This window comes from Silurus aristotelis, assembly GCF_946808225.1.
Source record: "Silurus aristotelis genome assembly, chromosome: 3".
NCBI classification, from domain to species: domain Eukaryota; kingdom Metazoa; phylum Chordata; class Actinopteri; order Siluriformes; family Siluridae; genus Silurus; species Silurus aristotelis.
In genome coordinates, this window is record NC_139576.1 from 185043 (window position 1) to 200042 (window position 15000).

At 38.9% G+C, this 15000-nt stretch overlaps 1 protein-coding gene across 1 annotated transcript in view; it reads left to right on the forward strand.

The window, feature by feature from the left end:
* Positions 1-15000, forward strand: part of myo10l3 (myosin X, like 3) — a 94558-nt gene that overhangs the window by 37195 nt on the left and 42363 nt on the right. The window contains exons 20-23 of the mRNA XM_083536061.1: positions 10682-10788; positions 12831-13274; positions 13907-13940; positions 14062-15000. The exon at positions 14062-15000 is cut by the window's right edge and continues 12 nt beyond it. Coding sequence (XP_083392187.1) covers positions 10682-10788; positions 12831-13274; positions 13907-13940; positions 14062-15000 — 1524 coding nt within the window. The remainder of the gene's footprint in view (positions 1-10681; positions 10789-12830; positions 13275-13906; positions 13941-14061) is intronic.

Genomic DNA, 15000 nt, shown 5'->3' on the forward strand with positions numbered 1-15000 from the left:
GATGTTACAAAAGCATCAACTAGTTTTTCTGCATCCTGTAACGACATCATATTTCTAATTTTAGCAATATTTCTAAGGTGAAAGAAGGAGATCCTGGTGATTTTAGAACCCATTGTGGCCCGTGATTCAAAAAGTCTGCCCACCCCTGGTGTAGAGTGTAGGATGTATAGTATAGAGTGTAGGATGTAACTTTCTAGAGTGTAGCATGTATCGTGTAGAGTGTAGGATGTATAGTATAAAGTGTAGAATGTATAGTGTAAAGTGTAGGATATATAGTATAAAGTGTAGGATGTATAGTATAGGATGTATAGTATAGTGTGTAGCATGTATAGTGTAGAGTGTAGGATGTATAGTATAGAGTGTAGGATGTATAGTATAGAGTGGTGGATGTATAGTATAGAATGTAGGATGTATAGTGTAGGATGTATAGTGTAGAATGTAGGATGTATAGTATAGAGTGTAGGATGTATAGTATAGAGTGTAGAATGTATAGTATAGAGTCTAGGATGTATAGTATAGAGTGTAGGATGTATAGTGTAGAGTGGTGAATGTATAGTATAGAGTGGTGGATGTATAGTATAGAATGTAGGAAGTATAGTATAGAGTGTAGGATGTATAGTGTAGAGTGGTGAATGTATAGTATAGAGTGTAGAATGGTGGATGTATAGTGTAGAATGGTGGATGTGTAGTGTAGAATGGTGGATGTGTAGTATAGAGTGTAGGATGTATAGTGTAGAGTGTAGGATGTATAGTATAGAGTGTAGGATGTGTAGTGTAGAGTGTAGGATATATAGTATAGAGTGTAGGATATATAGTATAGAGTGTATGATATGTAGTATAGAGTGTAGGATGTGTAGTATAGAGTGTAGGATGTGTAGTGTAGAATGGTGGATGTATAGTGTAGAATGGTGGATGTATAGTGTAGAATGGTGGATGTGTAGTGTAGAGTGTAGGATGTATAGTGTAGAGTGTAGGATGTATACTGTAGAATGGTGGATGTATAGAGTAGAGTGTAGGATGTGTAGTGTAGAGTGTAGGATGTGTAGTGTAGAGTGTAGGATGTGTAGTGTAGAGTGTAGGATGTGTAGTGTAGAGTGTAGGATGTGTAGTGTAGAATGGTGGATGTGTAGTGTAGAATGGTGGATGTGTAGTGTAGAATGGTGGATGTATAGTGTAGAATGGTGGATGTATAGTGTAGAATGGTGGATGTGTAGTGTAGAGTGTAGGATGTGTAGTGTAGAGTGTAGGATGTGTAGTGTAGAGTGTAGGATGTGTAGTATAGAGTGTAGGATGTGTAGTATAGAGTGTAGGATGTGTAGTGTAGAATGGTGGATGTATAGTGTAGAATGGTGGATGTATAGTGTAGAATGGTGGATGTGTAGTGTAAAGTGTAGGATGTATAGTGTAGAGTGTAGGATGTATAGTGTAGAATGGTGGATGTATAGAGTAGAATGTTGGATGTGTAGTGTAGAGTGTAGGATGTGTAGTGTAGAGTGTAGGATGTGTAGTGTAGAGTGTAGGATGTGTAGTGTAGAGTGTAGGATGTAGAGTGTAGGATGTGTAGTATAGAATGGTGGATGTATAGTGTAGAATGGTGGATGTATAGTGTAGAGTGTAGGATGTATAGTGTAGAGTGTAGGATGTATAGTGTAGAGTGTAGGATGTATAGTGTAGAGTGTAGGATGTATAGTGTAGAGTGTAGGATATGTAGTATAGAGTGTAGGATGTGTAGTGTAGAGTGTAGGATGTGTAGTGTAGAGTGTAGGATGTATAGTGTAGAGTGTAGGATGTATAGTATAGAGTGTAGGATGTATAGTATAGAGTGTAGGATGTATAGTATAGAGTGTAGGATATGTAGTATAGAGTGTAGGATGTGTAGTATAGAGTGTAGGATGTGTAGTATAGAGTGTAGGATGTGTAGTATAGAGTGTCGGATGTGTAGTATAGAGTGGTGGATGTGTAGTGTAGAATGGTGGATGTGTAGTGTAGAATGGTGGATGTGTAGTGTAGAGTGTAGGATGTATAGTGTAGAGTGTAGGATGTATAGTGTAGAATGGTGGATGTATAGAGTAGAGTGTAGGATGTGTAGTGTAGAGTGTAGGATGTGTAGTGTAGAGTGTAGGATGTGTAGTGTAGAGTGTAGGATGTGTAGTGTAGAGTGTAGGATGTGTAGTGTAGAGTGTAGGATGTGTAGTGTAGAGTGTAGGATGTATAGTGTAGAGTGTAGGATATGTAGTATAGAGTGTAGGATGTGTAGTATAGAGTGTAGGATGTGTAGTGTAGAATGGTGGATGTATAGTGTAGAATGGTGGATGTATAGTGTAGAATGGTGGATGTGTAGTGTAGAGTGTAGGATGTATAGTGTAGAGTGTAGGATGTATAGTGTAGAATAGTGGATGTATAGAGTAGAATGTTGGATGTGTAGTGTAGAGTGTAGGATGTGTAGTGTAGAGTGTAGGATGTGTAGTGTAGAGTGTAGGATGTAGAGTGTAGGATGTGTAGTGTAGAATGGTGGATGTATAGAGTAGAATGTTGGATGTGTAGTGTAGAGTGTAGGATGTGTAGTGTAGAGTGTAGGATGTGTAGTGTAGAGTGTAGGATGTGTAGTGTAGAGTGTAGGATGTATAGTGTAGAATGGTGGATGTGTAGTGTAGAGTGTAGGATGTGTAGGGTAGAGTGTAGGATGTGTAGTGTAGAATGGTGGATGTGTAGTATAGAATTGTGGATGTGTAGTATAGAGTGTAGGATGTATAGTATAGAGTGTAGGATGTATAGTGTAGAATGGTGGATGTATAGTGTAGAATGGTGGATGTGTATTATAGAGTTTAGGCTGTGTAGTGTAGAGTGTAGGATGTATAGTATAGAGTGTAGGATGTATAGTATAGAGTGTAGGATGTATAGTATAGAGTGTAGGATGTATAGTGTAGCATGGTGGATGTATAGTGTAGAATGGTGGATGTGTAGTATAGAGTGTAGGATGTGTAGTGTAGAATGGTGGATGTGTAGTATAGAATGGTGGATGTGTAGTATAGAGTGTAGGATGTATAGTGTAGAATGGTGGATGTGTAGTATAGAATGTAGGATGTGTAGTGTAGAATAGTGGATGTGTCGTATAGAATGGTGGATGTGTAGTATAGAGTGTAGGATGTATAGTATAGAGTGTAGGATGTATAGTATAGAGTGTAGGATGTATAGTGTAGAGTGTAGGATGTATAGTGTAGAATGGTGGATGTGTAGTGTAGAGTGTAGGATGTGTAGTGTAGAGTGTAGGATGTGTAGTGTAGAGTGTAGGATGTATAGTGTAGAATGGTGGATGTATAGTGTAGAATGGTGGATGTGTAGTATAGAATGGTGGATGTGTAGTATAGAGTGTAGGATGTATAGTATAGAGTGTAGGATGTATAGTATAGAGTGTAGGATGTATAGTGTAGAATGGTGGATGTATAGTGTAGAATGGTGGATGTGTATTATAGAGTATAGGCTGTGTAGTGTAGAGTGTAGGATGTATAGTATAGAGTGTAGGATGTATAGTATAGAGTGTAGGATGTATAGTATAGAGTGTAGGATGTATAGTGTAGAATGGTGGATGTGTAGTATAGAGTGTAGGATGTGTAGTGTAGAATGGTGGATGTGTAGTATAGAATGGTGGATGTGTATTATAGAGTTTAGGCTGTGTAGTGTAGAGTGTAGGATGTATAGTATAGAGTGTAGGATGTATAGTATAGAGTGTAGGATGTATAGTATAGAGTGTAGGATGTATAGTGTAGAATGGTGGATGTATAGTGTAGAATAGTGGATGTGTAGTATAGAGTGTAGGATGTGTAGTGTAGAATGGTGGATGTGTAGTATAGAATGGTGGATGTGTAGTATAGAGTGTAGGATGTATAGTGTAGAATGGTGGATGTGTAGTATAGAATGTAGGATGTGTAGTGTAGAATAGTGGATGTGTCGTATAGAATGGTGGATGTGTAGTATAGAGTGTAGGACGTATAGTATAGAGTGTAGGACATATAGTATAGAGTGTAGGACGTATAGTATAGAGTGTAGGACGTATAGTATAGAGTGTAGGACGTATAGTATAGAGTGTAGGACGTATAGTATAGAGTGTAGGACGTATAGTGTAGAGTGTAGGACGTATAGTGTAGAGTGTAGGACGTATAGTGTAGAGTGTAGGACGTATAGTGTAGAGTGTAGGACGTATAGTGTAGAATGGTGGACGTGTAGTATAGAGTGTAGGATGTGTAGTGTAGAGTGTAGGATGTGTAGTGTAGAGTGTAGGATGTGTAGTGTAGAGTGTAGGATGTGTAGTGTAGAGTGTAGGATGTATAGTGTAGAATGGTGGATGTGTAGTATAGAGTGTAGGATGTATAGTATAGAGTGTAGGATGTATAGTATAGAGTGTAGGATGTATAGTGTAGAATGGTGGATGTATAGTGTAGAATGGTGGATGTGTATTATAGAGTGTAGGCTGTGTATTATAGAGTGTAGGCTGTTTAGTGTAGAGTGTAGGCTGTATAGTATAGAGTGTAGGATGTATAGTATAGAGTGTAGGATGTATAGTGTAGAATGGTGGATGTGTAGTATAGAGTGTAGGATGTGTAGTGTAGAGTGTAGGATGTGTAGTGTAGAGTGTAGGATGTGTAGTGTAGAGTGTAGGATGTGTAGTGTAGAGTGTAGGATGTGTAGTGTAGAATGGTGGATGTGTAGTGTAGAGTGTAGGATGTATAGTGTAGAATGGTGGATGTGTAGTATAGAGTGTAGGATGTGTAGTGTAGAGTGTAGGATGTGTAGTGTAGAGTGTAGGATGTGTAGTGTAGAGTGTAGGATGTATAGTGTAGAATGGTGGATGTGTAGTATAGAGTGTAGGATGTATAGTGTAGAATGGTGGATGTGTAGTATAGAGTGTAGGATGTGTAGTGTAGAGTGTAGGATGTGTAGTGTAGAGTGTAGGATGTATAGTGTAGAATGGTGGATGTGTAGTATAGAGTGTAGGATGTGTAGTGTAGAGTGTAGGATGTGTAGTGTAGAGTGTAGGATGTGTAGTGTAGAGTGTAGGATGTATAGTGTAGAATGGTGGATGTGTAGTGAAGAGTGTAGGATGTGTAGTGTAGAGTGTAGGATGTGTAGTGTAGAGTGTAGGATGTGTAGTGTAGAGTGTAGGATGTGTAGTGTAGAATGGTGGATGTGTAGTATAGAGTGTAGGATGTGTAGTGTAGAGTGTAGGATGTGTAGTGTAGAGTGTAGGATGTATAGTGTAGAGTGTAGGATGTATAGTGTAGAGTGTAGGATGTATAGTGTAGAATGGTGGATGTGTAGTGTAGAGTGTAGGATGTGTAGTGTAGAGTGTAGGATGTGTAGTGTAGAGTGTAGGATGTGTAGTGTAGAGTGTAGGATGTGTAGTGTAGAATGGTGGATGTGTAGTATAGAGTGTAGGATGTGTAGTGTAGAGTGTAGGATGTGTAGTGTAGAGTGTAGGATGTATAGTGTAGAGTGTAGGATGTGTAGTGTAGAGTGTAGGATGTGTAGTGTAGAGTGTAGGATGTATAGTGTAGAATGGTGGATGTGTAGTATAGAGTGTAGGATGTATAGTGTAGAATGGTGGATGTGTAGTATAGAGTGTAGAATGTGTAGTGTAGAGTGTAGGATGTGTAGTGTAGAGTGTAGGATGTATAGTGTAGAATGGTGGATGTGTAGTATAGAGTGTAGGATGTGTAGTGTAGAGTGTAGGATGTGTAGTGTAGAGTGTAGGATGTGTAGTGTAGAGTGTAGGATGTATAGTGTAGAATGGTGGATGTGTAGTGAAGAGTGTAGGATGTGTAGTGTAGAGTGTAGGATGTGTAGTGTAGAGTGTAGGATGTGTAGTGTAGAGTGTAGGATGTATAGTGTAGAGTGTAGGATGTATAGTGTAGAATGGTGGATGTGTAGTATAGAGTGTAGGATGTGTAGTGTAGAGTGTAGGATGTGTAGTGTAGAGTGTAGGATGTGTAGTGTAGAGTGTAGGATGTATAGTGTAGAATGGTGGATGTGTAGTGTAGAGTGTAGGATGTGTAGTGTAGAGTGTAGGATGTGTAGTGTAGAGTGTAGGATGTATAGTGTAGAATGGTGGATGTGTAGTATAGAGTGTAGGATGTGTAGTGTAGAGTGTAGGATGTGTAGTGTAGAGTGTAGGATGTGTAGTGTAGAGTGTAGGATGTGTAGTATAGAGTGTAGGATGTGTAGTATAGAGTGTAGGATGTGTAGTGTAGAGTGTAGGATGTGTAGTGTAGAGTGTAGGATGTGTAGTGTAGAGTGTAGGATGTGTAGTGTAGAATGGTGGATGTGTAGTGTAGAGTGTAGGATGTGTAGTGTAGAGTGTAGGATGTGTAGTGTAGAGTGTAGGATGTGTAGTGTAGAGTGTAGGATGTGTAGTATAGAGTGTAGGATGTGTAGTGTAGAGTGTAGGATGTGTAGTGTAGAATGGTGGATGTGTAGTATAGAGTGTAGGATGTGTAGTGTAGAGTGTAGGATGTGTAGTGTTGAGTGTAATATGTGTAGTGTAGAATGATGGATGTGTAGTGTAGAGTGTAGGATGTGTAGTGTAGAGTGTAGGATGTATAGTGTAGAATGGTGGATGTGTAGTATAGAGTGTAGGATGTGTAGTGTAGAATGGTGGATGTGTAGTGTAGAGTGTAGGATGTGTAGTGTAGAGTGTAGGATGTATAGTGTAGAATGGTGGATGTGTAGTGTAGAGTGTAGGATGTGTAGTGTAGAGTGTAGGATGTGTAGTGTAGAGTGTAGGATGTATAGTGTAGAATGGTGGATGTGTAGTGTAGAGTGTAGGATGTGTAGTGTAGAGTGTAGGATGTGTAGTGTAGAGTGTAGAATGTGTAGTGTAGAGTGTAGGATGTGTAGTGTAGAATGGTGGATGTGTAGTGTAGAGTGTAGGATGTGTAGTGTAGAGTGTAGGATGTGTAGTGTAGAGTGTAGGATGTGTAGTGTAGAGTGTAGGATGTATAGTGTAGAATGGTGGATGTGTAGTATAGAGTGTAGGATGTATAGTGTAGAATGGTGGATGTGTAGTATAGAATGGTGGATGTGTAGTATAGAGTGTAGGATGTATAGTGTAGAATGGTGGATGTATAGTGTAGAATGGTGGATGTGTAGTATAGAGTGTAGGATGTATAGTGTAGAATGTTGGATGTGTAGTATAGAGTGTAGGATGTATAGTGTAGAATGGTGGATGTGTAGTATAGAATGGTGGATGTGTAGTATAGAGTGTAGGATGTATAGTGTAGAATGGTGGATGTATAGTGTAGAATGGTGGATGTGTAGTATAGAGTTTAGGATGTACAGTGTAGAATGTTGGATGTATAGTGTAGAATGGTGGATGTGTAGTATAGAGTGTAGGATGTATAGTGTAGAATGGTGGATGTGTAGTGTAGAGTGTAGGATGTGTAGTGTAGAGTGTAGGATGTGTAGTATAGAGTGTAGGATGTATGGTGTAGAATGGTGGATGTATAGTGTAGAATGGTGGATGTGTAGTATAGAGTGTAGGATGTATAGTGTAGAATGGTGGATGTGTAGTATAGAGTGTAGGCTGTGTAGTGTAGAGTGTAGGATGTATAGTATAGAGTGTAGGATGTATAGTATAGAGTGTAGGATGTATAGTATAGAGTGTAGGATGTATAGTATAGAGTGTAGGATGTATAGTGTAGAATGGTGGATGTGTAGTATAGAGTGTAGGATGTGTAGTGTAGAGTGTAGGATGTGTAGTGTAGAGTGTAGGATGTGTAGTGTAGAGTGTAGGATGTGTAGTGTAGTGTAGAGTGTAGGATGTGTAGTGTAGAGTGTAGGATGTGTAGTGTAGAGTGTAGGATGTGTAGTGTAGAGTGTAGGATGTGTAGTGTAGAATGGTGGATGTGTAGTGTAGAGTGTAGGATGTATAGTGTAGAATGGTGGATGTGTAGTATAGAGTGTAAGATGTATAGTGTAGAATGGTGGATGTATAGTGTAGAATGGTGGATGTGTAGTATAGAGTGTAGGATGTATAGTGTAGAATGGTGGATGTGTATTATAGAGTGTAGGCTGTGTAGTGTAGAGTGTAGGATGTATAGTATAGAGTGTAGGATGTATAGTATAGAGTGTAGGATGTATAGTATAGAGTGTAGGATGTATAGTGTAGAATGGTGGATGTGTAGTATAGAGTGTAGGATGTGTAGTGTAGAGTGTAGGATGTGTAGTGTAGAGTGTAGGATGTGTAGTGTAGAGTGTAGGATGTGTAGTGTAGAGTGTAGGATGTGTAGTGTAGAATGGTGGATGTGTAGTGTAGAGTGTAGGATGTATAGTGTAGAATGGTGGATGTGTAGTATAGAGTGTAGGATGTATAGTGTAGAATGGTGGATGTATAGTATAGAGTGTAGGATGTATAGTGTAGAATGGTGGATGTGTATTATAGAGTGTAGGCTGTGTAGTGTAGAGTGTAGGATGTATAGTATAGAGTGTAGGATGTATAGTATAGAGTGTAGGATGTATAGTATAGAGTGTAGGATGTATAGTGTAGAATGGTGGATGTGTAGTATAGAGTGTAGGATGTGTAGTGTAGAGTGTAGGATGTGTAGTGTAGAGTGTAGGATGTGTAGTGTAGAATGGTGGATGTGTAGTGTAGAGTGTAGGATGTGTAGTGTAGAGTGTAGGATGTATAGTGTAGAATGGTGGATGTGTAGTATAGAGTGTAGGATGTACAGTGTAGAATGTTGGATGTATAGTGTAGAATGGTGGATGTGTAGTATAGAGTGTAGGATGTATAGTGTAGAATGGTGGATGTGTAGTATAGAGTGTAGGATGTGTAGTGTAGGATGTGTAGTGTAGAGTGTAGGATGTGTAGTGTAGAATGGTGGATGTGTAGTGTAGAGTGTAGGATGTATAGTGTAGAATGGTGGATGTGTAGTATAGAGTGTAGGATGTACATTGTAGAATGTTGGATGTATAGTGTAGAATGGTGGATGTGTAGTATAGAGTGTAGGATGTATAGTGTAGAATGGTGGATGTGTAGTATAGAGTGTAGGATGTGTAGTGTAGAGTGTAGGATGTGTAGTATAGAGTGTAGGATGTATAGTGTAGAATGGTGGATGTATAGTGTAGAATGGTGGATGTGTAGTATAGAGTGTAGGATGTATAGTGTAGAATGGTGGATGTGTAGTATAGAGTTTAGGATGTACAGTGTAGAATGTTGGATGTATAGTGTAGAATGGTGGATGTATAGTGTAGAATGGTGGATGTGTAGTATAGAGTGTAGGATGTATAGTGTAGAATGGTGGATGTGTAGTATAGAGTGTAGGATGTATAGTGTAGAATGGTGGATGTGTAGTATAGAGTGTAGGATGTATAGTGTAGAATGGTGGATGTATAGTGTAGAATGGTGGATGTGTAGTATAGAGTGTAGGATGTATAGTGTAGAATGGTGGATGTGTAGTATAGAGTTTAGGATGTACAGTGTAGAATGTTGGATGTATAGTGTAGAATGGTGGATGTGTAGTATAGAGTGTAGGATGTATAGTGTAGAATGGTGGATGTGTAGTATAGAGTGTAGGATGTATAGTGTAGAATGTTGGATGTATAGTGTAGAATGGTGGATGTGTAGTATAAAGTTTAGGATGTACAGTGTAGACTGTTGGATGTATAGTGTAGAATGGTGGATGTGTAGTATAGAGTGTAGGATGTATAGTGTAGAATGGTGGATGTGTAGTATAGAGTGTAGGATGTGTAGTGTAGAGTTTAGGATGTATAGTGTAGAATGGTGGATGTGTAGTATAGAGTGTAGGATGTGTAGTGTAGAGTTTAGGATGTATAGTGTAGAATGGTGGATGTATAGTGTAGAATGGTGGATGTGTAGTATAGAGTGTAGGATGTATAGTGTAGAATGGTGGATGTGTAGTATAGAGTTTAGGATGTACAGTGTAGAATGTTGGATGTATAGTGTAGAATGGTGGATGTGTAGTATAGAGTGTAGGATGTATAGTGTAGAATGGTGGATGTGTAGTATAGAGTGTAGGATGTGTAGTGTAGAGTTTAGGATGTATAGTGTAGAATGGTGGATGTGTAGTATAGAGTGTAGGATGTGTAGTGTAGAGTTTAGGATGTATAGTGTAGAATGGTGGATGTATAGTGTAGAATGGTGGATGTGTAGTATAGAGTGTAGGATGTATAGTGTAGAATGGTGGATGTGTAGTATAGAGTTTAGGATGTACAGTGTAGAATGTTGGATGTATAGTGTAGAATGGTGGATGTGTAGTATAGAGTGTAGGATGTATAGTGTAGAATGGTGGATGTGTAGTATAGAGTGTAGGATGTGTAGTGTAGAGTTTAGGATGTATAGTGTAGAATGGTGGATGTGTAGTGTAGAATGGTGGATGTGTAGTATAGAGTGTAGGATGTGTAGTGTAGAGTTTAGGATGTATAGTGTAGAATGGTGGATGTGTAGTGTAGAATATTCTCATTCACACTGCCTGCATACAGAGACAGTGTGGGTATGGCCTTGTATCTGGCACACAGCCAGTTCTTTTGCTAAACCAGGAAGTCACACCAAACAATGGATTAGTTTCTCACTTCACTCTCTCTCTCTCTCTCTCTCTCTCTCTCTCTATCTCTCTCTCTCTCTCTCTCTCTCTTTATTTATATATATATATCTCTTCCTCTCTGTCAGGTCTTTGTGAAGGAAGTGTTAGAGCAGAAGTTGGAGCGAGTGAGGGATGAGGTGCGAAGAGCAGCAGGAACACTGATTCAAGCTCACATTCTGAGCTATGTGGCAAGGTCAGTGTGTGTATCTATCTATATATACATACATACACTTTTTGTGTTTGTTTGTGTGTAATTTTAAATCTTATTTTTAGCCATAAAAATTGTATTGATGTTATTTTAACAATAAAATATGATGCAAGAGCAGATTGTGAAAGATTATTTCTTTTTTCTTACTTATTTTTTAATGTTAGTTATTTTACCTGCACATTGCGCTTAATTACAATCAGAGACATAATTTGAAGCTTTATATAGTTTAAGACTTTATTTTTGTAATAACTGGTTTTATGGTTTCTCAGTTAAAAATGCTCAATAATCACACTTAGGACTTTTTTCATTATCTACATTTATTTACCACCCGATTAACAAATGCTACGAGTCTGCAGTATTTCGTCACCACACACTTTACAAACATTATCCTGTACAGTTCTTATTATTTTGGGACTTTGTTCTTTATACACTTACGGCTTTTTATTACAGTAAGCTCTTCTGTAGTTTGATTTTCTCATATTGAATATCTGCTGGGGTTAATTAATGAAAATACATTTCATAATGTTTTATGCTGCAATAATGTTTTAAGTATTTTGAGAATTAGTAAGTAATGATTTCACTTTGTTTCGCATCATAACTACTGGGTACAAGACATTCTTCATTTGAATGGATAATTGTTGACAATACGATGATCTTTATTTTAATAGTAATCTTGTTTTTAGTTTAAATGCTAAAGACAGAAATGTATATAATTATGAAAATTCTTATATTAACAGGAATTCTCTTGTTTAGTAGCTCTGAATTAAAAATCTTTTCAAGAAAAACAAATTGTTTAAAACATAATTTACCAGTTAGATTTAAGTTAATTAGACTGAATTAGGGAGATATGTTTTCTATTTTTAGAAATCCATTCTGTATTTTCTTATATCATGCATTTTTTGTATATATGGTTTTGTTTATGGAAGCGGGGTTTGTGTATATGGAGGCGGGGTTTGTGTATATGGAGGGGGGGTTTGTGTATATGGAGGGGGGGTTTAGTCATGCAGCTTGGGGGTTTTCTAAACTTCAATTGAGGAGCAGTGTGATGTCCAACACTGTGGATACTATTTAATACATGAATATTCAATCACTAATAATGTTGATTAATTAAAGTCTAAAAGCTTTTTTTTATACAGAGGGTATCAGAGAAGATGTTAAATCGAGACCTCATTTATCTGCAGAAGTGGATTTTGTCATCTCCAGGTTTCATCAAGTTCTATATGATAAACTGCAGGAGTTAAAGAACTACCGTAATTTCCGGACTATAAAGCGCACCCATATATAAGCCTGAATTTTACAAAGATTTTTATTTTGAACATAAATAAGCCGCACCTGGGTCTACACTGAAACTAATGAACTTTACACAGGCTTTAACGAAAGACAGTGTCTGTTACACGGTGTAACGGGTGAAATATGTTGTGGCTCCGTGCAAGACCGAGGAATATGTCCTTATTATTTTCTAAAGCTCATTTCTAAGTTTCTTTGACTAACTCGTGATGCTGTTGCCAAGAAAAATAAAAAAGCACGAGTTTTGGAAACCTGTCTGTGCTTATATGATTTCTGTTGCAACTGGAGTTAGCGAGTGAGCGGCAGGTCAACCGTCAGAGGAACATCATCGATATTTATGTTCATTGTTAAAAGCGCTATACAAATAAAAATGAATTGAATTGAATTGAATTTATGATGTGCTGCGGTCTGATTCAGTGGGAGCGCATCTGATTTAATATAAAGAGTTTCATTGGTTCACCTGAACCCTTTTGGCAATTTCATTGGTCTAATATTATGGGTCTCAGTTTTTTGGCTTGAAGTTTGTCCAGGAAAAACCAGGAAAAATCCATAAATTAGCCACTTCGTTGTTTAAGCCACGGGTTTCAAAGCGTGGGGAAAAAAGTAGCAGCTTATAGTCCGGAAAATACGCTACATGATGTTCTAGTTTGTGTGCTGCTGGAAGAGTTTGAACGCTGTTGGCAGTTTTCTTATTTCTTGCTCGCTCTATTAATGTAACATTCCTCCTGCCTCGCCCTTAGGAAGCACTACAGGAAGATCCGCAGCAGCACCATCACCATTCAGAAGAACTACCGAGCTCACTTCTGGAGAAACGTGTTCCTGCATATGCGCTCAGCCGTCATCGTTCTCCAGAAACACCGTCGAGGACAGCTGGCTCGGAGACTACATCAACAACTCTGCCAGGAGAGAAAAAGAGAGGAAGAAGAGAGGAGATTTAGAGAGGAAGAGAAGAAGGCAGAAGAGGAAAAAAGAAAGAGGGAGGAAGAACAGAGAATTCTAGAAGAGCAGAAAAAAAGAGAAGAAGAGGAGAGACTGAGGAAAGAAGAACATGCACTGGAACTTTTGCAGAAAAAGCAGGAAGAGGAGGAACTCAGAAGGAAAATAGAACAGGAGAAAGAACATTTACAGAAACAAGAAGAAGAAGATCTCAGAAACACTGAGGATAAATCATCAGCATACAGCAGGTACTCGAATCGACTAAAAGAAATGCTCCAAACCATTTTTTTCAAAACAAGATTCATTCTCATTAAACTCCCAGAAAACATCTAAGCATATCCTCAGCATTCTGCAAACGTTCAAAAGTCTTCGTCTTTATACAGACCCAATCTTTTATCCTTCCACTTTTTAGTTTTCACAAGTTTTCCCAAACATTCACATGCTTTTCCTGAATATTTCCATACACTCTTAGAAAATGTAGGAAGTTTTAACGTTTCACCCTTCTTCCAAAACCTTCCAAACACCAAATTCTGAACTTTCATCTACATCTTTTGATCTCAAACCCAAATGATCCTGCTGTTCCAACACTTTTGGAGGGAACTGTACACTCTTCAGCGGGTTCTTTAACATCTCTCTAACTGAGTTATCAGACACTTTACACTCTTCCACAACACACGTCTTTCTAACAGACACACTTTTTCCCAAACTCTTAGATATCCATGTTTTATTTAAACTCTTCTTCATGTTCTCCTGAACCTTCCATGACATCCAGACCTCCCCAGCATTGTTTTGTTTTTCAAAATCACTAGAACAATTTCTGTGTGTGTTTCTAGAGTGTGTGATCATAATCATAAAGTGTGTTCTCTTTTGTCTTCTGCAGAAATTTACTGGAAACAAACCATCACCACTCCAAGGTGAGGTTTGGGTGCGATTTCTTACTGATGGGTTTGTTCTGTAGAAAGCTGAAAAAAGAAACGATGTAATCCATGAACTGTGTTTCATTCTTCTCAAAGTTGTTCTATGTTTGTGCTGCAGTTCTCTTCTGAAGAAGAAACTCGTCAGATGGGGGAGATCTTGCGTCTGGAGCGAGAAATTGAGCGTCTTCAGCGGCAACGTGATGAAGGAGTGGCGCTGATGAATGAAAGTACTCAGGAGGAGCTCCGTCAGTGCCATGATGCCGAAATCTATCGACTAGAGAAGGAGGCATCACGTGTGGCTACGGAGTTTCTGGAAATGCTGGATTTTGGAGGTCTGGAGCCATCGCTGTCCAGTGAAGAGAATCTAAATGAGAGTGTGGCACCACTGGCTGAGGATGAAGAGGATGAAGGATTTCAGGCTGAGGATGAAGAAGAATGTGTCCCACTTCCAGACTTGCCATCTCCACCTGCTGCTGATCTGCTGGATCTGAATGTGTTGTCCTTAGTTCCTCCTCCACCACCTGTATTTTCTCAGGGACCTGTCGAATGTCCTCCTCTAAGACACAACAGGACTTTAAAGACCTTAGAGATTCCTGCTTCACCTCCACCTTCTCCACCTCCTCCAGCTTTATTCACTCAGGGATCGCTTGACACCTTGAGACCAAAATCTGCTCAGAATTCCAGCCTGAAATCTTCTTCTCCTTCTTTCAGATACAGCAGGTATTTAGAGGCACATACTTCACCTTCTCCATCCTCATTTTCTCAGGAGTCTTTTAGGCCAAAATCCAGGTCTGATTCCAGTCCCAAATCAAGTTCCTCCCTTAGACACAGCAGAATTTTAGAGCAGACACAGACTCCTGCTCCACCTTCACCACCCTCTGGAGATTATGGTAAAGTGCAGAAGAGCTTCAGGAACTGGGATACCGAGTCTGATTATGACCAGGAGGAGTATGAATTAGAGGAGGCGCTGGAGAAACTAACTGATGGAAATGTCACTGATGAGGAGGTGCTGAGGAGATCCTGCTGTACCTACAACAGTATGGACTCATTTAGAGGA